Below are 17,019 nucleotides of genomic sequence, written 5' to 3'. Positions count from 1 at the left end.
ATATTCACAATCATAAATAATTTTTAAAATAAGTCACTAATATGGTTTGACTGTCCCTACCCAAATCTCCTCTCATCTTGAATTATAATCCCCATAATCCCCATGTGTCGAGGGAGGGACCCAGTGGCAGGTGATTGGATCATGGTGTGGATTCCTCCATGCTGTTCTCATGATATTGAGTGAGTTCTCATGAGATCTGATAGTTTTATAAGTGTCTGGTATTTCCCCTGCTCGCACTTCTCTCTCCTGCCACTAAGTGAGAAGATCCAAGCTTGCTTCCCCTTAGCCTTTCACCATGATTCTAAGTTTCTTGAGGCATCCCAGTCATGTGGAACTGAGTCTATTAAACTTCTTTTCTTTATAAATTACCCAGTCTCAGGTATTTCTTTACAGCAGTGTGAGAATGGACTAATGTAGCCACTATGAACTTAAATACACATTTGTCTTCCCTCTGAAGCTGCAATAGTAACAAATATACCTTTAAACAACTCTTTCAGTTCCACAATTAATTCATCTTACCTTACCCATGAAAACAGCTTTCCAGGAAGTACTCTAGTGTCTACAGTTTATTAAGCTAGTCCCTTGATCCTCGGTTCTCAAAGTAAACCATGAGTTTTTTGAGCTCAACACTGAAATCTTTACACCTACTACTGTCTTGGTTCATCTTAAGATCTTAATATAATTAGATTTTTAAAATAAATATATTTACAAATAAGAATTAAAACATTTTCAGAATTTATTGACATAGAGATATGTGCTCTCCCTTAATTTGGCCCCTATTTTCTTTGATGGAGAGATGCAGTTTAATAAAATATAGATTAAAACTTAGATGTTCACTTTCAACAAGATTTCAGTTTTTGAAAGAAATAATTGTCAACCTGTTACTGAAGGAATGTATAAACATTAGAAATCTCAAGTTTTAGGCTTCTGTTTCTGGAGTAGAGCCACTATATTTCTCAACTGTGAAGGAATCCTTCTTACATGAAAAACAAAATTTAATTTCTAAATGAGGAAACTGAGGAACTCAAAGAGAAACAAATTCCTCAATCCTGCATTGATAATTTTTCTAGAAATATGTGTAAATACTAAATTTATGTGTCTGCCTTCATGAAGATGTTTCTTGAGGTATGTATTGACTTTTTTTAAAGATGAAAAAATGTATAGCAAAATGATATGTGATGGTTTAAAGAAATCATTAGTGCTTTACAATGAAGGTTTATGACTCTCTGGGTGTCCTGTAGTAGTGATGGCCCCAGGGTTCTAACTGATTCTATAAGGTCAACATTCTATAATATTTTTGAGACTGACAGATCATCTTACATTTGCAATTCATAATTTCCCTTAAAAACACTATCTTCTGACATTATATTTATATAAGCTCACCTTCAAAGGCACAGAAAAGTTAGAACTTAATAAGCACCAATTAGACACATGACTTACCTAGAACTTCACTATAAAACTGGTCCCACTTCTTCAGATCATAAATTTGAAACCAAAAGTCAAAATAAAGCATATGTATCATATTTTTTATCCTCTCCGTGAAAATCATTTGATCACTTAATTCTGACATAACAACAGGTACATAGGAAGGAGGGAACAGAAATCCTCCACCATTCTTCTCAAATGTGTAGCCAACAGAGAATCGAAGACTGTACAGAAAGGGTATGTTAAATAGTTCAGCCAGTAGCTCACCACAGGGATTAAGGGCATCTGCCAGAACGACATCAAACTTTGACTCTTGTAGTTTCGTCATAAGTTTCTTATTCAAAACTGCATCTTTACAGAGCTTGTTACTGTAGTCATAATATTCCCAACACAATTCTTGTAATTGTGAAAAATATGACCAAAATGTATTTTTTGAAACACCATATATCCATCTATCAAGAATTTTCAGAAGAGAATCTTCCAAATCATTTTTAGTTAAAGATGTAGGATAAACTTCTAATTTAATAGCAGATGATTTACTGGCATTGACAAGAGTAGAAGCCGAAGATGTCAACACAGTCACCTCATGACCCCTCTGAACAAGCTCTTCCAGGATTGTCTTCATATTTATCCAATGGCTGTATTCTGTGGGCCACACTAGCACCTTTCCACAGCTTCCAGAGCTAAAGTAACAACTGAGCTGTATCAGCAGAAAGACTGACGTCCATTTCAGAGACATCCTGGTCTTATGCAATGCTTCTTTTCCAGTTGTTGTTTCTTTCTGTCATTTCTCATACTTATATCTGAGGAAAAATCAATAAAGTTAAAATATAACTGCTAAAATTTGAAGTAAATACATAATACTAACAGTCTGAATAGGTGCATGCCAAGGAGACCAACAAAAGATTGATGACCTCATGTTTATTTTAGTGTGTTTGATGTTCTTTTATGTTTACAATTACTCTAGTCAAGCAATAATTTTTATGACCTAGAATATGTAAGTAACCTGTCTTATGTAATTATTTTATAATACTGTTAAGAACAGTGGCAAGTGAGAGGCTCCTGCCTGTTCAGTGCCCTTGACATAGAGAGAAGTAATTATACAACTCAAACAGCATTTTTTAATATCGTGGTGCAAGTAATGTCTTCTAAAACTTTGTTGACACATAATTCATATACCATATGACTCACCAATTAGTGTGTACAGTTCAATGTTTCCTAGTATATTCACAGAATTTTACATCCACTACAATAATCAGTATTATCTCCAAAAGATTCTATACAATAGCCTCTAACCCCCCACTTTGAAATTTTGCATCCATCCTGCCCTAGGCAACCACTAATCTAATTTCTATCTCTATAGATTAGCATTTTCTGGACCCTTTAAAAAATAAATGAGAGTTTTCCAGTGATCATGGCAGATGGGATGCAGGACTAGATTTCAGCTCCAGACAGAGCAGCATGCAGAGGCTTGCATTGTGAATTTTAGCTGCAGATCAACTGCAAGAACAGACCAGCAATTCTGAGACGACCCACACACCCTCTGCAGGAAGCGTACTGCTCCTGCAGGACCTGGGAGACATCCCAAACACTGTGAGTGCCCCAACAATGGAAGTGGGAAAGGGTGATCCCCCCCTCCAGAATACACATCCCCACTGGAGAAGCTGAAGTTCTGTTTGCAAGAGAAGTTCCTGACTTTATGTGAAGCTGAGTCAAATTAGAGAACCAAGCCAAGCAAAATATAGGGGTAGAGGAAGTAGCAGAAAGGCACTGGGAGCTCTCTGGATACCCAAGCGGCTCATTCCTGCCTGGCATCACAGGGATCTATCAGGAGGGTGGCCAGTGATGCAGGGGGTTCAAAGATTCTCCTCAGGGCCTGAAAGCTTGAAGGGATGAGTAACTCCTCCCTTCTCAGGCCCAGTCCCAAGATGCAAGGCCACTTGCATCAGCAGCGTGTGTCAGCAAGATAGTAGAAGCAGGAAGAGAGCCGGCCAGAAGACACTTACCTTGGCTGGAAGAGATGTACCCCTGAAGATCAAGAAATAGGCCATCCAGGTACTACATAGCAGTTACAACAGACTGGGACACTTACTGTTTACAGAGGACTACAAAACCCCTGTCCCATCCTCACTTGGGGCTGATGCCATTTTAGGCCTCAGCCCACCTGCAACCAGGCGTTCATTAAAACAGCAGGTTGCTCCACACCGCCTCCTGTTGTCTGTTGGCGCGCTGTTGGGGTTCAAACTGATTCAAGAACCTTACATCTGGTGCCAAATCCTAGGAGGGGCTCAGGTCTGTGTCGCTTGTGGACCTACCCCTCCACCCCAGAGAGCAGGCCACAGCAACTAGACAGAGGAAGCTCCTCAGCCTCCAGTCGCCTCTCTGTGCATGCGCATCAGCCACTGATCTCGCCTACTGGTAAGTTTCCCTTCGACCCCGGTTAACAGGGCAAAATCTACATGGCCTCTTTTGGTTTCTCCAGTCCAAAAATCCAACACTGATCCAAGAAGGCGCCAGAGTGCGCCAGGCACTCGGTGACCATCTGGTCTTAGGGGGATGCCTCTAAGCCATTTCATCCCGTTCCAGGAACCAAAAAGGCAGCGGAGACGATAACTCCTTTTATCGTCTCCCTCCAGCTGTCCAGGATGGTCTCCTTTTTCCCTGTTCTCTCGAGCTACCCTTCATTATGGGAAACTCCCGGTCCTCAATTCCAAAAAACAGCCCTCCAGCCTGCCTCATTAAAAATCTGCAAACCTTAGGCCTCAGGCAAGATATCTGCCAAAGTGCCTTGTCTTTTTTATACAATAAAGCCTGGTCGCAGTATGAATTAGATAACGGGTCCAAATGGCTCACAAATGGAACACTCAGCCTTACCGTTTTAACTGACTTAAGCAATTATTGCAGATGACTGGGAAAATGGGGAGAAATTCCTTGTGTCCAGGCCTTTTTGCACTCAGATCACAGGCCAACCTCTGCAATTCTTGCTTACCTGTTACAAATCCTTCTTCATTCTCGCCGCCCTCATTGCCTTTATCCTCCCGATCCTACCTCTTTTTCCTCATTGGATCGAGCAGACTGCTGTCGACCCCTCCCAGACCCTACCCCTCCATCTCAACCAACTTCATTAACTCCCCAAGCTTCCTCATTGTCTTCTCAGCCACCATCTTCCCAGCCACCATCTTCCCAGCCAGCATCACCTCCAAAAGTACCCACTTCTTTTCCTATACCGTCCTCTCCTCAGGAAAACTCTAGCATTGCCTGTACTCATTCTCCTTCCTTACAGCCCTCTCATGGAGCCTGTAAACCCATCCCGCCACCTTACACCCGTATCTATCCTCCAATGCCTATCAACTCAAACCCCCTTCCCTCTTCAAACCCTCAGCAGGAACCCCTTCTGGCTTCTTCCTTCTCTCCTGCCCATACTAGCTCCGGCACCATCTTTGGCCCATGCCCCACCCGTACTTTAGCGCCAGTGCTAGAATGCCCCCTTCGGGAAGTAGCAGGAACTGAACGTATTGTTAGAGTTCATGTTCCCTTCTCCCTCACTGATCTCTCTCAAACTAAGAAAAGACTCAGTTCATTTCCAGAAGACCCTACCTCTTATATTAGGGAGATTCAGTACCTTACTCAGTCTTATGAACTAACCTGGCATGACCGCTACTTATCTTCTCTTCCACTCTCACCCCAGAAGACCAGGACCGTACTTGGACCCTAGCTCAGTTGCATGCTAATACAATTCATCATCAAGCTCCTGCCCAGCCTACTGGCACAGAGGCAGTTCCCAACCAGGACCCCCACTGGGATTATCAAGACAGGGCCTCTGGACACAGCCATCAAGACCGCATGATTATGTGTCTCCTTGCAGGACTCAAAAAGGGTGCCCATAAAGTGGTAAACTATGAAAAACTTTCAGAAATCACCGAAGGTCCTGACAAAAACCCAGCCCTTTTTCTCTCTTGTTTAACTGAAGCCATGAGAAAATTACCAACCTGGACCCAGCCAGCCCAGAAGGAACCACTATTTCAAACCTTCAGTTCCTCACCCAATCTACCATGATATTTGGCGCAAGCTTCAGAAGGTTGATGACGGCCCTCAAACCCCACAGTGGGACCTTCTTAATTTAGCCTTCAAAGTCTTTAACAGTTGTGATGAGGAAAGTAAAAGAAAAAAACAGAGTTTCAAATGCTTCCCTTTACCCTGCAGGCCCACAGGGCCGCAGCTCCATACAGAAGCCTCCTAGCAAAACACCTCCACCTGGCGCCTGTTTCAGGTGTGGCAATGAAGGCTACTGGTCCAGGCAATGCCCAAACCCAGCTGTGCTCACCAGGCTGTGCCCCCTCTGTGGAGGACCCAGTGAAAGTCAGACTGTGAGCGGCTCCAGCAAGGATCACCTCCATCCCTTTCCGAGCTGGCCAAAACCTCCTACTCAGATCTCATCGGCCTTGCCACTGAAGACTGACAGTGCCCTGCAATGGATGTCCCAGCAACTACCATTGCTTCATCTGAGCCAAGGGTAACCCTGATGGTGGCAGGTAGGCATGCATGTTTTTTAAAAATTAATATTGGAGCAACCTACTCTGCTTTATCTAATTTTTCAGGACCCACCCAGTCCTCCCAAACCTCTGTTGTGGGAATCAATGGACAAGTCTCCAAATCCCAAGACCACCTTCCACTTTTCTGCTCCCTGAACACCTTTTCCTTCAGTCACTCTTTCTTAGTCCTGCCTTCATGCCCAACTCTGCTCCTAAGCAGAGATATCCTTTCAAAACTCCACACTACTCTCCACTTCCACATTCCCCATAGTACCCAACACATCAACCCAGACCCCTCGAAGGCTTCTAACAGGCTTCTAACTTTCTTCTACTCCTCCGACCTCCCACCCTAAAACACGCAACTTTTCCTTATCACCCATCTGTAGTTAACCCCACTGTTTGGGATACTTCCACACCCTCGGTCACACAGCACCACACCCCCATCCACATCACCCTTAAAGAGCCCACACCGTTCCTATCACAGAAGCAGTATCTCATCCCCCAAGGAGCTCTCATAGGCCTAAAGCCTATCGTTTCTCTCCTCCTCACCAGTCACCTACTCCGCCCAACAAACTCTCCTTTTAACACATCAGTTCTACCTGTTAAAAAGCCAGATGGAACTTATCACTTAGTCCAGGACCTCAGGCTCATTAACCAAGCTGTACTCCCAGTGTGTCCAGTAGTTTCTAACCCATATACTTTACTTTCCTCACTTCCCTCGAATACCACCCATTTTTCTGTTCTAAACCTAAATGATGCTTTTTCACAATTCTTTTACACCCTGATTCCCAAAACCTCTTTGCCTTTAACTGGGAAAACCCCGACACCCACATTTCAGGTCAGCTCACCTGGTGCATACTACCTCAAGGTTCTAGAGACAGCCCCCACCTTTTTGGACAGATCCTTGCCAGTAACTTCTGTACTTTATCCCTAAAATCATCCTCTCTTCTTTAATATGTTAATAATCTGCTCCTGTGTAGCCCCTCTCAAAGAGACTGCAACACCCATACATACTATCTCTCTTTTAAACCTCTTGGCAGAACAGGGGTATCAGGTCTCCCCTAAGAAAGCCCAAATATGCACCCCACAGTCACCTATCTAGGCCTAGCGCTTACCCGCTGAACCCAAGGGCTCACAACAGACCACATATTCCCTCCTCCAGTCCCTCCCGCCTCCACAAACTAAGCAAGAAATTCTCTCTTTTCCAGGATTAGCAGGATATTTTAGGCTCTGGGTTTCCTCCTTCGCTCTACTTACCAAACCGTTGTACCAAGCTGCTAAAGACTCTCTCCATGAGCCTTTAAAACCTGCACAGCCTATTACCCAACCTTTCCATCTACTCCAAAAGTCTCTCATCTCAGCCCCCATCCTCACTCTCCCAGACTTCACCAAACCTTTCTCCCTCTATACCGATGAATGGCGTGGAGTTGCAATAGGTGTTCTAACCCAGCCTAAGGGACCCAACCCCCCCCCCCCAACCCAGGTTGCTGCCTACCTCCCTAAACAGCTTGAAGCCACAGTTCTCGGATGGCCTGCCTGCCTCTGAGCATTGGTGGCAGTTGCTGTCCTCACTCTTAAAAGCCTAAAACTATCTCTTCATGCCAACCTAACAGTTTATTCAACCCATAACATCAAAGACATGTTAGCTCACCGCAGTGTGCTAAGTCTTTTCTCTGCCCCACGGCTCCTCCAGCTATATGCTCTACTCATAGAAACTCCCCACATCACCATGCTAACCACCTCCCATCTAAACCCGGCCATGCTCTTACCTGAAGCTACAACTGCCCAAGACTCTTCTTCACACTCTTCTGTGTGAATACTGTTCAAACCTTTCTTATACCTTTTCCAAACCTAACAGAAAAATCCCTTCCAGATGCGTCCTTTACTTGGTTTGTAGATGGCAGCTCCTTCTTACATCAAGGACACCGACATGCTGGCTATGCTATAGTGTCACCCCCCAACACTATTGAAGCCAATCTGCTCCTCTTAGGCACCACCTCCCAAAAGGCTGAACTCATTGCCCTCACTCGAGCTCTCACTCTAGCATCCGGAAAACAGATCAATATATTCAAATTCTCCTTATGTGTTCCACGTAGTGCACTCACACTCATCCATCTGGAAAGAACGGGGTTTCCTCACTGCAAACAATACTCCTGTCATAAGTGCCTCTCTCATCAGCAAACTCCTTCAAGCTGCCAGGCTCCCACAGAAAGTTGCCATCATTCATTGCAGGGACTACCAAACCCCAGACAATCCTAAACTGGCTGGAAATGTGCTAGCAGATCAGGTAGCCAAACAAGTAGCCCTACTACCCTTTCGAGGCCAGTTGCTGTCCTTGTCCTTGTTCTCTCCTCTTTACTTCTAAGAAGAAAAAGATTTCCGAGCCCAAAACCTTCAAAAGCAAGGACGATATTATGTCAAGGAAGGGTGCTTAGTTCTTCCTCACTCTCAAAGCCTTCCTCACCTTCAAAGCCTCCACAACTCTTTCCATGTTGGTTACCAACCTCTTGCAGCTTCTCCACGCTATTCTCACTTGTCGTCACTTTTCCAGCCATGTTCAAGAAATTATCCAGTCCTGCTCTATCTGCCACTCAGTGTAACCCCAGGGATCCCTCCAGCCTCTGCCTTTTCCTACCCACCAAGCCCAGGGCCAGGTACCTGGCGAAGATTGGCAAGTAGACTCCACTCATATGCTGCATGATAAATGGCTCTGCTATCTTCTAGTCCTTGTCTGTACTTTCTCTGGCTAGGGAGAAGTGTTCCCAACAACTTCAGAAGGTGCAAATATCATCACACAAACTCATCATGCATACAGTTCCCCGTTTCAGACTCCCAACATCCATCCAGTCCGATAACAGTCCTGCCTTCATCAGCCAAATTACTCGAGGCATCTCTACATCCTTAAGAATAAGGTAAGTTCTCCACACACCCTACAGGCCTCAATCTTCAGGCAAAGTTGAAAAAATTAACTCTGTCCTTAAAGCCTAACTCACCAAGCCAGCTCTAGAAACCTGCGAGTCATGGACAAAAAAATCTCTCCCTTGCCCCCATGAGACTTTGCACAACACCAAAAGCATCCTCTTTTTTTGTTTTTGTTTTTGTTTTGTTTTGTTTTTATTATACTTTAAGTTTTAGGGTACATGTGCACAACGTGCAGGTTAGTTACATATGCATACATGTGCCATGTTGGTGTGATGCACCCATTAACTCGTCATTTAACATTAGGTATATCTCCTAATGCTATTCCTCCCCCCTCCCCCCTCCCCCCTCCCCCCACCCCATAACAGTCCCCAGTGTGTGATGTTCCCCTTCCTGTGTCCATGTGTTCTCATTGTTCAATTCCCACCTATGAGTGAGAACATGTGGTGTTTGGTTTTTTGTCCTTGCAATAGTTTGCTGAGAATGATGATTTCCAGCTTCATCCGTGTCCCTACAAAGGACATGAACTCATCATTTTCTATGGCTGCATAGTATTCCATGGTGTATATGTGCCACATTTTCTTAATCCAGTCTATCATTGTTGGACATTTGGGTTGGTTCCAAGTCTTTGCTATTGTGAATAGTGCAGCAATAAACATACATGTGCATATGTCTTTCTAGCAGCATGATTTATAACCCTTTGGGTATATACCCAGTAATGGGATGGTTGGGTCAAATGGTATTTCTAGTTCTAGATCCCTGAGGAATCGCCACACTGACTTCCACAATGGTTGAACTAGTTTACAGTCCCACCAACAGTGGAAAAGTGTTCCTATTTCTCCACATCCTCTCCAGCACCTGTTGTTTCCTGACTTTTTAATGATTGCCATTCTAAATGGTGTGAGATGGTATCTCATTGTGGTTTTGATTTGCATTTCTCTGATGGCCAGTGATGATGAGCATTTTTTCATGTGTGTGTTGGCTGCATAAATGTCTTCTTTTGAGAAGTGTCTGTTCATATCCTTTGCCCACTTTTTGATGGGGTTGTTTGTTTTTTTCTTGTAAATTTGTTTGAGTTCATTGTAGATTCTGGATATTAGCCCTTTGTCAGATGAGTAGATTGCAAAAATGTTCTCCCATTCTGTAGGTTGCTTATTCACTCTGATGGTAGTTTCTCTTGCTGTGCAGAAGCTCTTTAGTTTACTAAGATCCCATTTGTCAATTTTGGCTTTTGTTGCCATTGCTTTTGGTGTTTTAGACATGAAGTCCTTGCCCATGCCTAATGTCCTGAAAGTATTGCCTAGGTTTTCTTCTAGGGTTTCTATGGTTTTAGGTCAAACATGTAAGTCTTTAATCCATCTTGAATTAATTTTTGTATAAGGTGTAAGGAAGGGATCCATTTTCAGCTTTCTACATATGGCTAGCCAGTTTTCCCAGCACCATTTATTAATTAGGGAATCATTTCCCCATTTGTTGTTTTTGTTAAGTATGTCAAAGTTCAGATGGTTGTAGATATGTGGCATTATTTCTGAGGGCTCTGTTCTGTTCCCTTGGTCTATATCTCTGTTTTGGTACCAGTACCATGCTGTTTTGGTTACTGTAGCCTTGTAGTATAGTTTGAAGTCAAGTAGTGTGATGCCTCCAGCTTTGTTCTTTTGGCTTAGGATTGACTTGGCAATGTGGGCTCTTTTTTGGTTCTATATGAACTTTAAAGTAGTTTTTTCCAGTTCTGTGAAGAAAGTCATTGGTAGCTTGATGGGGATGGCATTGAATCTGTAAATTACCTTGGGCAGTATGGCCATTTTCATGATATTGATTCTTCCTTCCCATGTGCATGGAATATTCTTCCATTTGTTTGTATCCTCTTTTATTTCATTGAGCAGTGGTTTGTAGTTCTCCTTGAAGAGGTCCTTCACATCCCTTGTAATTTGGATTCCTAGGTATTTTATTCTCTTTGAAGCAATTGTGAATGGGAGTTCATTCATGATTTGGCTCTCTTTTTTTCTGTTATTGGTGTATAAGAATGCTTGTGGATTTTACACATTAATTTTGTATCCTCAGACTTTGCTGAAGTTGCCTATCAGCTTAAGGAGATTTTGGGCTGAGATGATGGGGTTTTCTAGATATAAAATTATGTCATCTGCAAACAGGGACAATTTGACTTCCTCTGTTCCTAATTGAATACCCTTTATTTCCTTCTCATGCCTGATTGCCCTGGCCAGAACTTCCAACACTATGTTGAATAGGAGTGGTGAGAGAGGGCATCCCTGTCTTGTGCCAGTTTTCAAAGGGAATGCTTCCAGTTTTTGCCCATTCAGTATGATATTGGCTCTGGGTTGCACATAGATAGCTCTTAGTATTTTGAGATACATCCCATCAGTACCTAATTCATTGAGAGTTTTTAGCAAGAAGCGTCATTGAATTTTGTCAAAGGCCTTTTCTGCATCTATTGAGATAATCATGTGGTTTTTGTCATTGGTTCTGTTTACACGCTGGATTAAGTTTATTGATTTGCATATGTAGAACCAGCCTTGCATCCCAGGGATGAAGCCCACTTGATCACGGTGGATAAGCTTTTTGATGTGCTGCTGGATTCGGTTTGCCAGTATTTTATTGAGGATTTTTCCATTGATGTTCATCAGGGATATTGGTCTAAATTCTCTCTCTTTTTTTTTTTTTTTGCTGTATCTCTGCGAAGCTTCAGTATCGGGATGATGCTGGCCTCATAAAATGAGCTAGGGAGGATTTCCTCTTTTTCTATTGATTGGAATAGTTTCAGAAAGAATGGTACCAGCTCCTCCTTGTGCCTCTGGCAGAATTCGGCTGTGAATCCATCTGGTCCTGGACTTTTTTTGGTTTGTAAGCTATTAATTATTGCCTCAATTTCAGAGCCTGTTATCGGTCTATTCAGAGATTCAACTTCTTCCTGGTTTAGTCTTGTGAGGGTGTATGTGTTGAGGAATTTATCCATTTCTTCCAGATTTTCTACTTTATTTGCATAGAGGTGTTTATAGTATTATGTGATGGTAGTTTGTATTTCTGTGGGATTGGTGGTGATATCCCCTTAATCATTTTTTATTCCATCTATTTGATTCTTCTGTCTTTTCTTCTTTATTAGTCTTGCTAACGGTGTATCAATTTTGTTGATCTTTTCAAAAAACCAGTTCCTGGATTTATTGATTTTTTGAAGGGTTTTTTGTGTCTCTATTTCCTTCAGTTCTACTCTGATCTTAGTTATTTCTTGCTGTCTGCTAGCTTTTGAATGTGTTTGCTCTTGCTTCTCTAGCTCTTTTATTTGTAATGTTAGGGTGTCAATTTTAGATCTTTCCTGCTTCCTCTTGTGGGGATGTAGTGCTATAAATTTCCCTCTATACACTGCTTTGAATGTGTCCCAGAGATTCTGGTATGTTGTGTCTTTGTTCTCGTTGGTTTCAAAGAACATCTTTATTTCTGCCTTCATTTCGTTATATACCCAGTAGTCATTCAGGAGCAGGTTGTTCAGTTTCCATGTAGTTGAGCAGTGTTGAGTGAGTTTCTTAATCCTGAGTTCTAGTTTGATTGCACTGTGGTCTGAGAGACAGTTTGTTATGATTTCTGTTATTTTACATTTGCTGAGGAGAGCTTTACTTCCAACTATGTAGTCAATTTTGGAATAGGTGTGGTGTGGCACTGAAAAGAATGTGTATTCTGTTGATTTGGGGTGGAGAGTTCTGTAGATGTCTATCAGGTTACCTTGGTGCAGAGCTGAGTTCAGTTCCTGAATATCTTTGTTAACTTTCTGTCTCGTTGATCTGTCTAATGTTGACAGTCAGGTGTTAAAGTCTCCCATTATTATTGTGTGGGAGTCTAAGTCTCTTTGTAGGTCTCTAAGGACTTGCTTTATGAATCTGGGTGCTCCTGTATTGGGTGCATATATATTTAGGATAGTTAGCTCTTCTTGTTGAATTGATCCCTTTACCATTATGTAATGGTCTTCTTTGTCTCTTTTGATCTTTGTTGGTTTAAAGTCTGTTTCATCAGGGACTAGGATTGCAACCCCTGCCTTTTTTTGTTTTCCATTTGCTCGGTAGATCTTCCTCCATCCCTTTATTTTGAGCCTATGTGTGTCTCTGCACGTGAGATGGGTTTCCTGAATACAGCACACTGATGGGTCTTGACTCTTTATCCAATTTGCCAGTCTGTGGAGTATTTAGCCCATTTACATTTATTTTTAAATGTATTGGAGTATTTAGTCCATTTACATTTAAGGTTAATATTGTTATGTGTGAATTTGATCCTGTCATTATGATGTTAGCTGGTTATTTTGCTCATTAGTTGTTGCAGTTTCTTCCTAGCCATGATGGTCTTTACAATTTGGCATCTTTTGCAGTGGCTGCTACCTGTTGTTCCTTTCCATGTTTAGTGCTTCCTTCAGGAGCTCTTTTAGGGCAGGCCTGGTGGTGACAAAATCTCTCAGCATTTGCTTGTCTGTAAAGGATTTTATTTCTCCTTCACTTATGAAGCTTAGTTTGGCGGGATATGAAATTCTGGATTGAAAATTCTTTTCTTTAAGAATGTTGAATACTGGCTCCCACTCTCTTCTGGTTTGTAGAGTTTCTGCGGAGAGATATGCTGTTAGTCTGATGGGCTTCCCTTTGTGGGTAACCCGACCTTTCTCTCTGGCTGCCCTTAATATTTTTTCCTTCATTTCAACTTTGGTGAATCTGACAATTATGTGTCTTGGAGTTGCTCTTCTCAATGAGTATCTTTGTGGCATTCTCTGTATTTCCCGAATTTGAATATTGGCCTGCATTGCTAGATTGGGGAAGTTCTCCTGGATAATATCCTGCAGAGTGTTTTCCAAGTTACTTCCATTCTCCCCGTCACTTTCAGGTTCACCAATCAGTTGTAGATTTGGTCTTTTCACATAGTCCTATATTTCTTGGAGGCTTTGTTCATTTCTTTTTATTCTTTTTTCTCTAAACTTCTCTTCTCATTTCATTTCATTCATTTGATCTCCCATCACTGATACCCTTTCTTCCAGTTGATTGAATTGGCTATTGATGCTTGTGTATTCATCACGTAGTCTCATGCTGTGGTTTTCAGCTCCATCAAGTCCTTTAAGGACTTCTCTGCACTAGTTGCTCTAGTTAGCCATTTGTGTAATTTTTTTTCAAGGTTTTTAACTTCTTTGCCATGGGTTTGAGTTTCCTCCTTTAGCTTGGAGTAGTTTGATCATCTGAAGCCTTCTTCTCTCAACTCATCAAAGTCATTCTCCATCCAGCTTTGTTCCATTTCTGGTGAGGAGCTGCATTCCTTTGGAGGAGGAGAGGTGCTCTGATTTTTAGAATTTCCAGTTTTTCTGCTCTTTTTTTTCCCCATCTTTGTGGTTTTATCTACCTTTGGTCTTTGATGATAGTGACGTACAGATGGGGTTTTGGTGTGGATGTCCTTTCTGTTTGTTAGTTTTCCTTCTAACAGTTAGGACCCTCAGCTGCAGGTATGTTGGGGTTTGCTGGAGGTCCACTCCAGACCCTGTTTGCCTTGGTATCAGCCGTGGATGCTGCAGAACAGCGGATATTGGTGAACAGCAAATGTTGCTGTCTGATTGTTCCTCTGGAAGTTTTGCCTCAGAGGAGTACCCGGCCATGTGAGGTGTCAGTCTGCCCCTACAGGGGGGTGCCTCCCATTTAGGCTACTCAGTTGTCAGAGACCCACTGGAGGAGGCAGTCTGTCGTTTCTCAGATCTGCGGCTACATGCTGGGAGAACCAATACTCTCTTCAAGGCTGTCAGACAGGGACACTTAAGTCTGCAGAGGTTTCTGCTTCCTTTTATTTGGCTGTGCTTTGTTCCCAGAGGTGGAGTCTACAGAGGCAAGCAGGCATCCTTGAGCTGCAGTTGGCTCCACCCAGTTCGAGCTTCCCAGCTGCTTTGTTTACATACTTAAGCCTCGGCAATGTCGGGCACCCCTCCCCCAGCCTCAGTGCCACCTTGCAGTTTGATCTCAGACTGCTGTGCTAGGTATGAGCGAGGCTCCTTGGGCATAGGACCCTCTGAGCCAGGCACGGGATATAATCTCCTGGTGTGCCGTTCACTAAGACTGTTGGAAAAGTGCAGTATTATATTGAGAGTGACCTGATTTTCGAGGTGCCATCTGTCACCCCTTTCTTTGATTAGAAAAGGGAATTCCCTGACCCCTTGCACTTCCTCGGTGAGGCAATGCCTCGCCCTGCTTTGGCTCATGCTCGGTGCACTGTACCCACTGTCCTGCACCCCCTGTCTGACACTCCCCAGTGAGATGAACCTGGTACCTCAGTTGGAAATGCAGAAATCACCCATCTTCTGCATCACTCATGCTGGGAGCTGTAGACTGGAACTGTTCCTATTTGGCCATCTTGGATCCACCTCCTATCTAATTATTAATATTTCTTTTCTTATAGTAATTTAGGTTTTGGTTTGTTCTTGTTTTTCTAGTCCTTTGAGATAGATCATTATATTTTTTATTTGAAACCTTTCTCCTTTTTTTGTGTAGGCATTTCTTGTTCTAAACTTGTCTCTTAATAGTGCTTCTGTTGAATCTCATAGATTTTGCTGTTGCATGATGTGATCTTTCTTTGTTTTAAGCAATTTCAAAATTGTTTCTTTTTTATCTATTGGTTATAAGGAATATGTTGTTAAATTTTCATGGATTTTTCTAGTTTTGTCTTGTCATTGATTTTATAATTTATTTCATTGTGTTCAGATAAAATAATTAGTAAAATTTTTATTTTTTAAAATTTGTTGAGACTTGCTTAATGTCCTCATATATGGTTAATTCTGGGGATGTTATATGTGCTATAAAAAGAATCTTACATTCTGCAGCTGTTGGTTAAAATATTCTGTAAATATCAACTACTTCAATTTGGTCTATGGTACAGTTTAAATCTCATGTTGATTTATTGTTTAAATATCTGTCCAATGCTGAAAAGGTGATGGTGACATCCTCAACTATTATTGGACTTAGGTCTATCTCTCCTTTCAGGTATAATAATATTTGCTTCATATATCTCAGTGGTTCATGGTTGGTTGTATATATATTTACATTTTTGTCTTTTTGAACAATTGATTCATTTATTATCATATTAAGTTTCTCTTTTCCTCTCCTTAAAGTTTTGGCTTAAAGTTTGTGTTTTGCTGATGTAAGTGTAGCTATTTCTGCTTGATTTGGGTTTCTGTTTGCATAGCATATCTGTTTCATCTTTTCAGTTGCAGTCTATGTGTAACTTTATAGGTGAGATGAGTATCTTTTAGGCTGAATGTTGTTGAGTCTTGTTTTTTAATCCATCAGTCTACGTTTTCAGTTGTGTAGTTTAATCCACTTATTTTCAAGGTATTTATTTATTTATAGGTAAAGGCTTATTCTTTTATTTTTTTCTGTTTATTGTGTATATCCCTTATTCCTTAATTTCTCTCTTATTACTTATTTTGACAGTTTGATAGTTTTCTATACTGATAAAGTTTGATTATTTTTTCTTTCTCCTTTGTCTATTGGCTCTATGAGTGAGTTATATAATTTTGTGTGTTTTTATGAAGTGGATTATCATCTTTTCACCTTCAGATGTTAGACTTCCTCAAATATTCCTTTTAAGGCTGGTTTAATGGTAATAAATTCTTCAAGTTTTTGCTTGTTTGAGAAATACTTTATTCCTCTGTCTCTGTCTTTTTTGTAGGATCAAAGTTTGCTTTATATAATATTCTTCATTGACATGATTATAAAACAAATTTTATCACTTAGCATATATTTTCCTATTCTTTCCTGGCCTATAAGTTAATGCTGAGAAATCCACTATTAGCTGAATGGAGATTCCCTTATAGATGATGTGTCAGCTTTCTTCTGCCATTTTTAGAATACCTGCTTTGCATTTGACTTGATAATTTGACGATATGTGCATCAGTGAAGACCTTTTTGGATTGAAGTAACTTTGTGGAGCTTTCAGCTTCTTGGATCTAGATGTTCATCTTTTGTCAATAACTTAAGAAGTTTTCTGCTATTATTTCATTGAATATAATTTCTATGCTGTTTATCTTCTCATTCTAGAATTCTCATCATGTTAATTTTTTTTCTTTTTTACTTAGTGATGTTGCATAAATTCTGTAGGATTACTTTATTCTTTTTCTTCTTTC

The 17,019-nt window shown here is 41.4% G+C and overlaps 1 protein-coding gene across 3 annotated transcripts in view; it reads right to left on the bottom strand.

Annotated features, from left to right (window-relative positions):
- Positions 1-17,019, bottom strand: part of LOC461289 (UDP-glucuronosyltransferase 2B15) — a 47,889-nt gene that overhangs the window by 22,179 nt on the left and 8,691 nt on the right. Inside the window, exons 1-2 of one of the 3 annotated variants that reach the window (XM_024356139.3) lie at positions 4,415-4,890; positions 1,441-2,228 (exon numbers count right to left, since the gene is read on the bottom strand). In XM_024356139.3, coding sequence (XP_024211907.1) covers positions 1,441-2,164 — 724 coding nt within the window. In that variant the 5' untranslated portion in view covers positions 2,165-2,228; positions 4,415-4,890. Of the gene's footprint in view, positions 1-1,440; positions 2,229-3,431; positions 4,891-17,019 lie in introns of those variants that run through there. The other 2 variants (XM_054683052.2, XM_054683053.2) reach the window with 2 other exon arrangements.

The sequence above is a fragment of the Pan troglodytes genome, chromosome 3, assembly GCF_028858775.2.
Source record: "Pan troglodytes isolate AG18354 chromosome 3, NHGRI_mPanTro3-v2.0_pri, whole genome shotgun sequence".
In the NCBI taxonomy this organism is placed as follows: Eukaryota; Metazoa; Chordata; class Mammalia; order Primates; family Hominidae; genus Pan; species Pan troglodytes.
The sequence above is the reverse complement of the archived record's forward strand: the minus strand, read 5'-3'. Positions and strand labels throughout refer to the sequence as shown.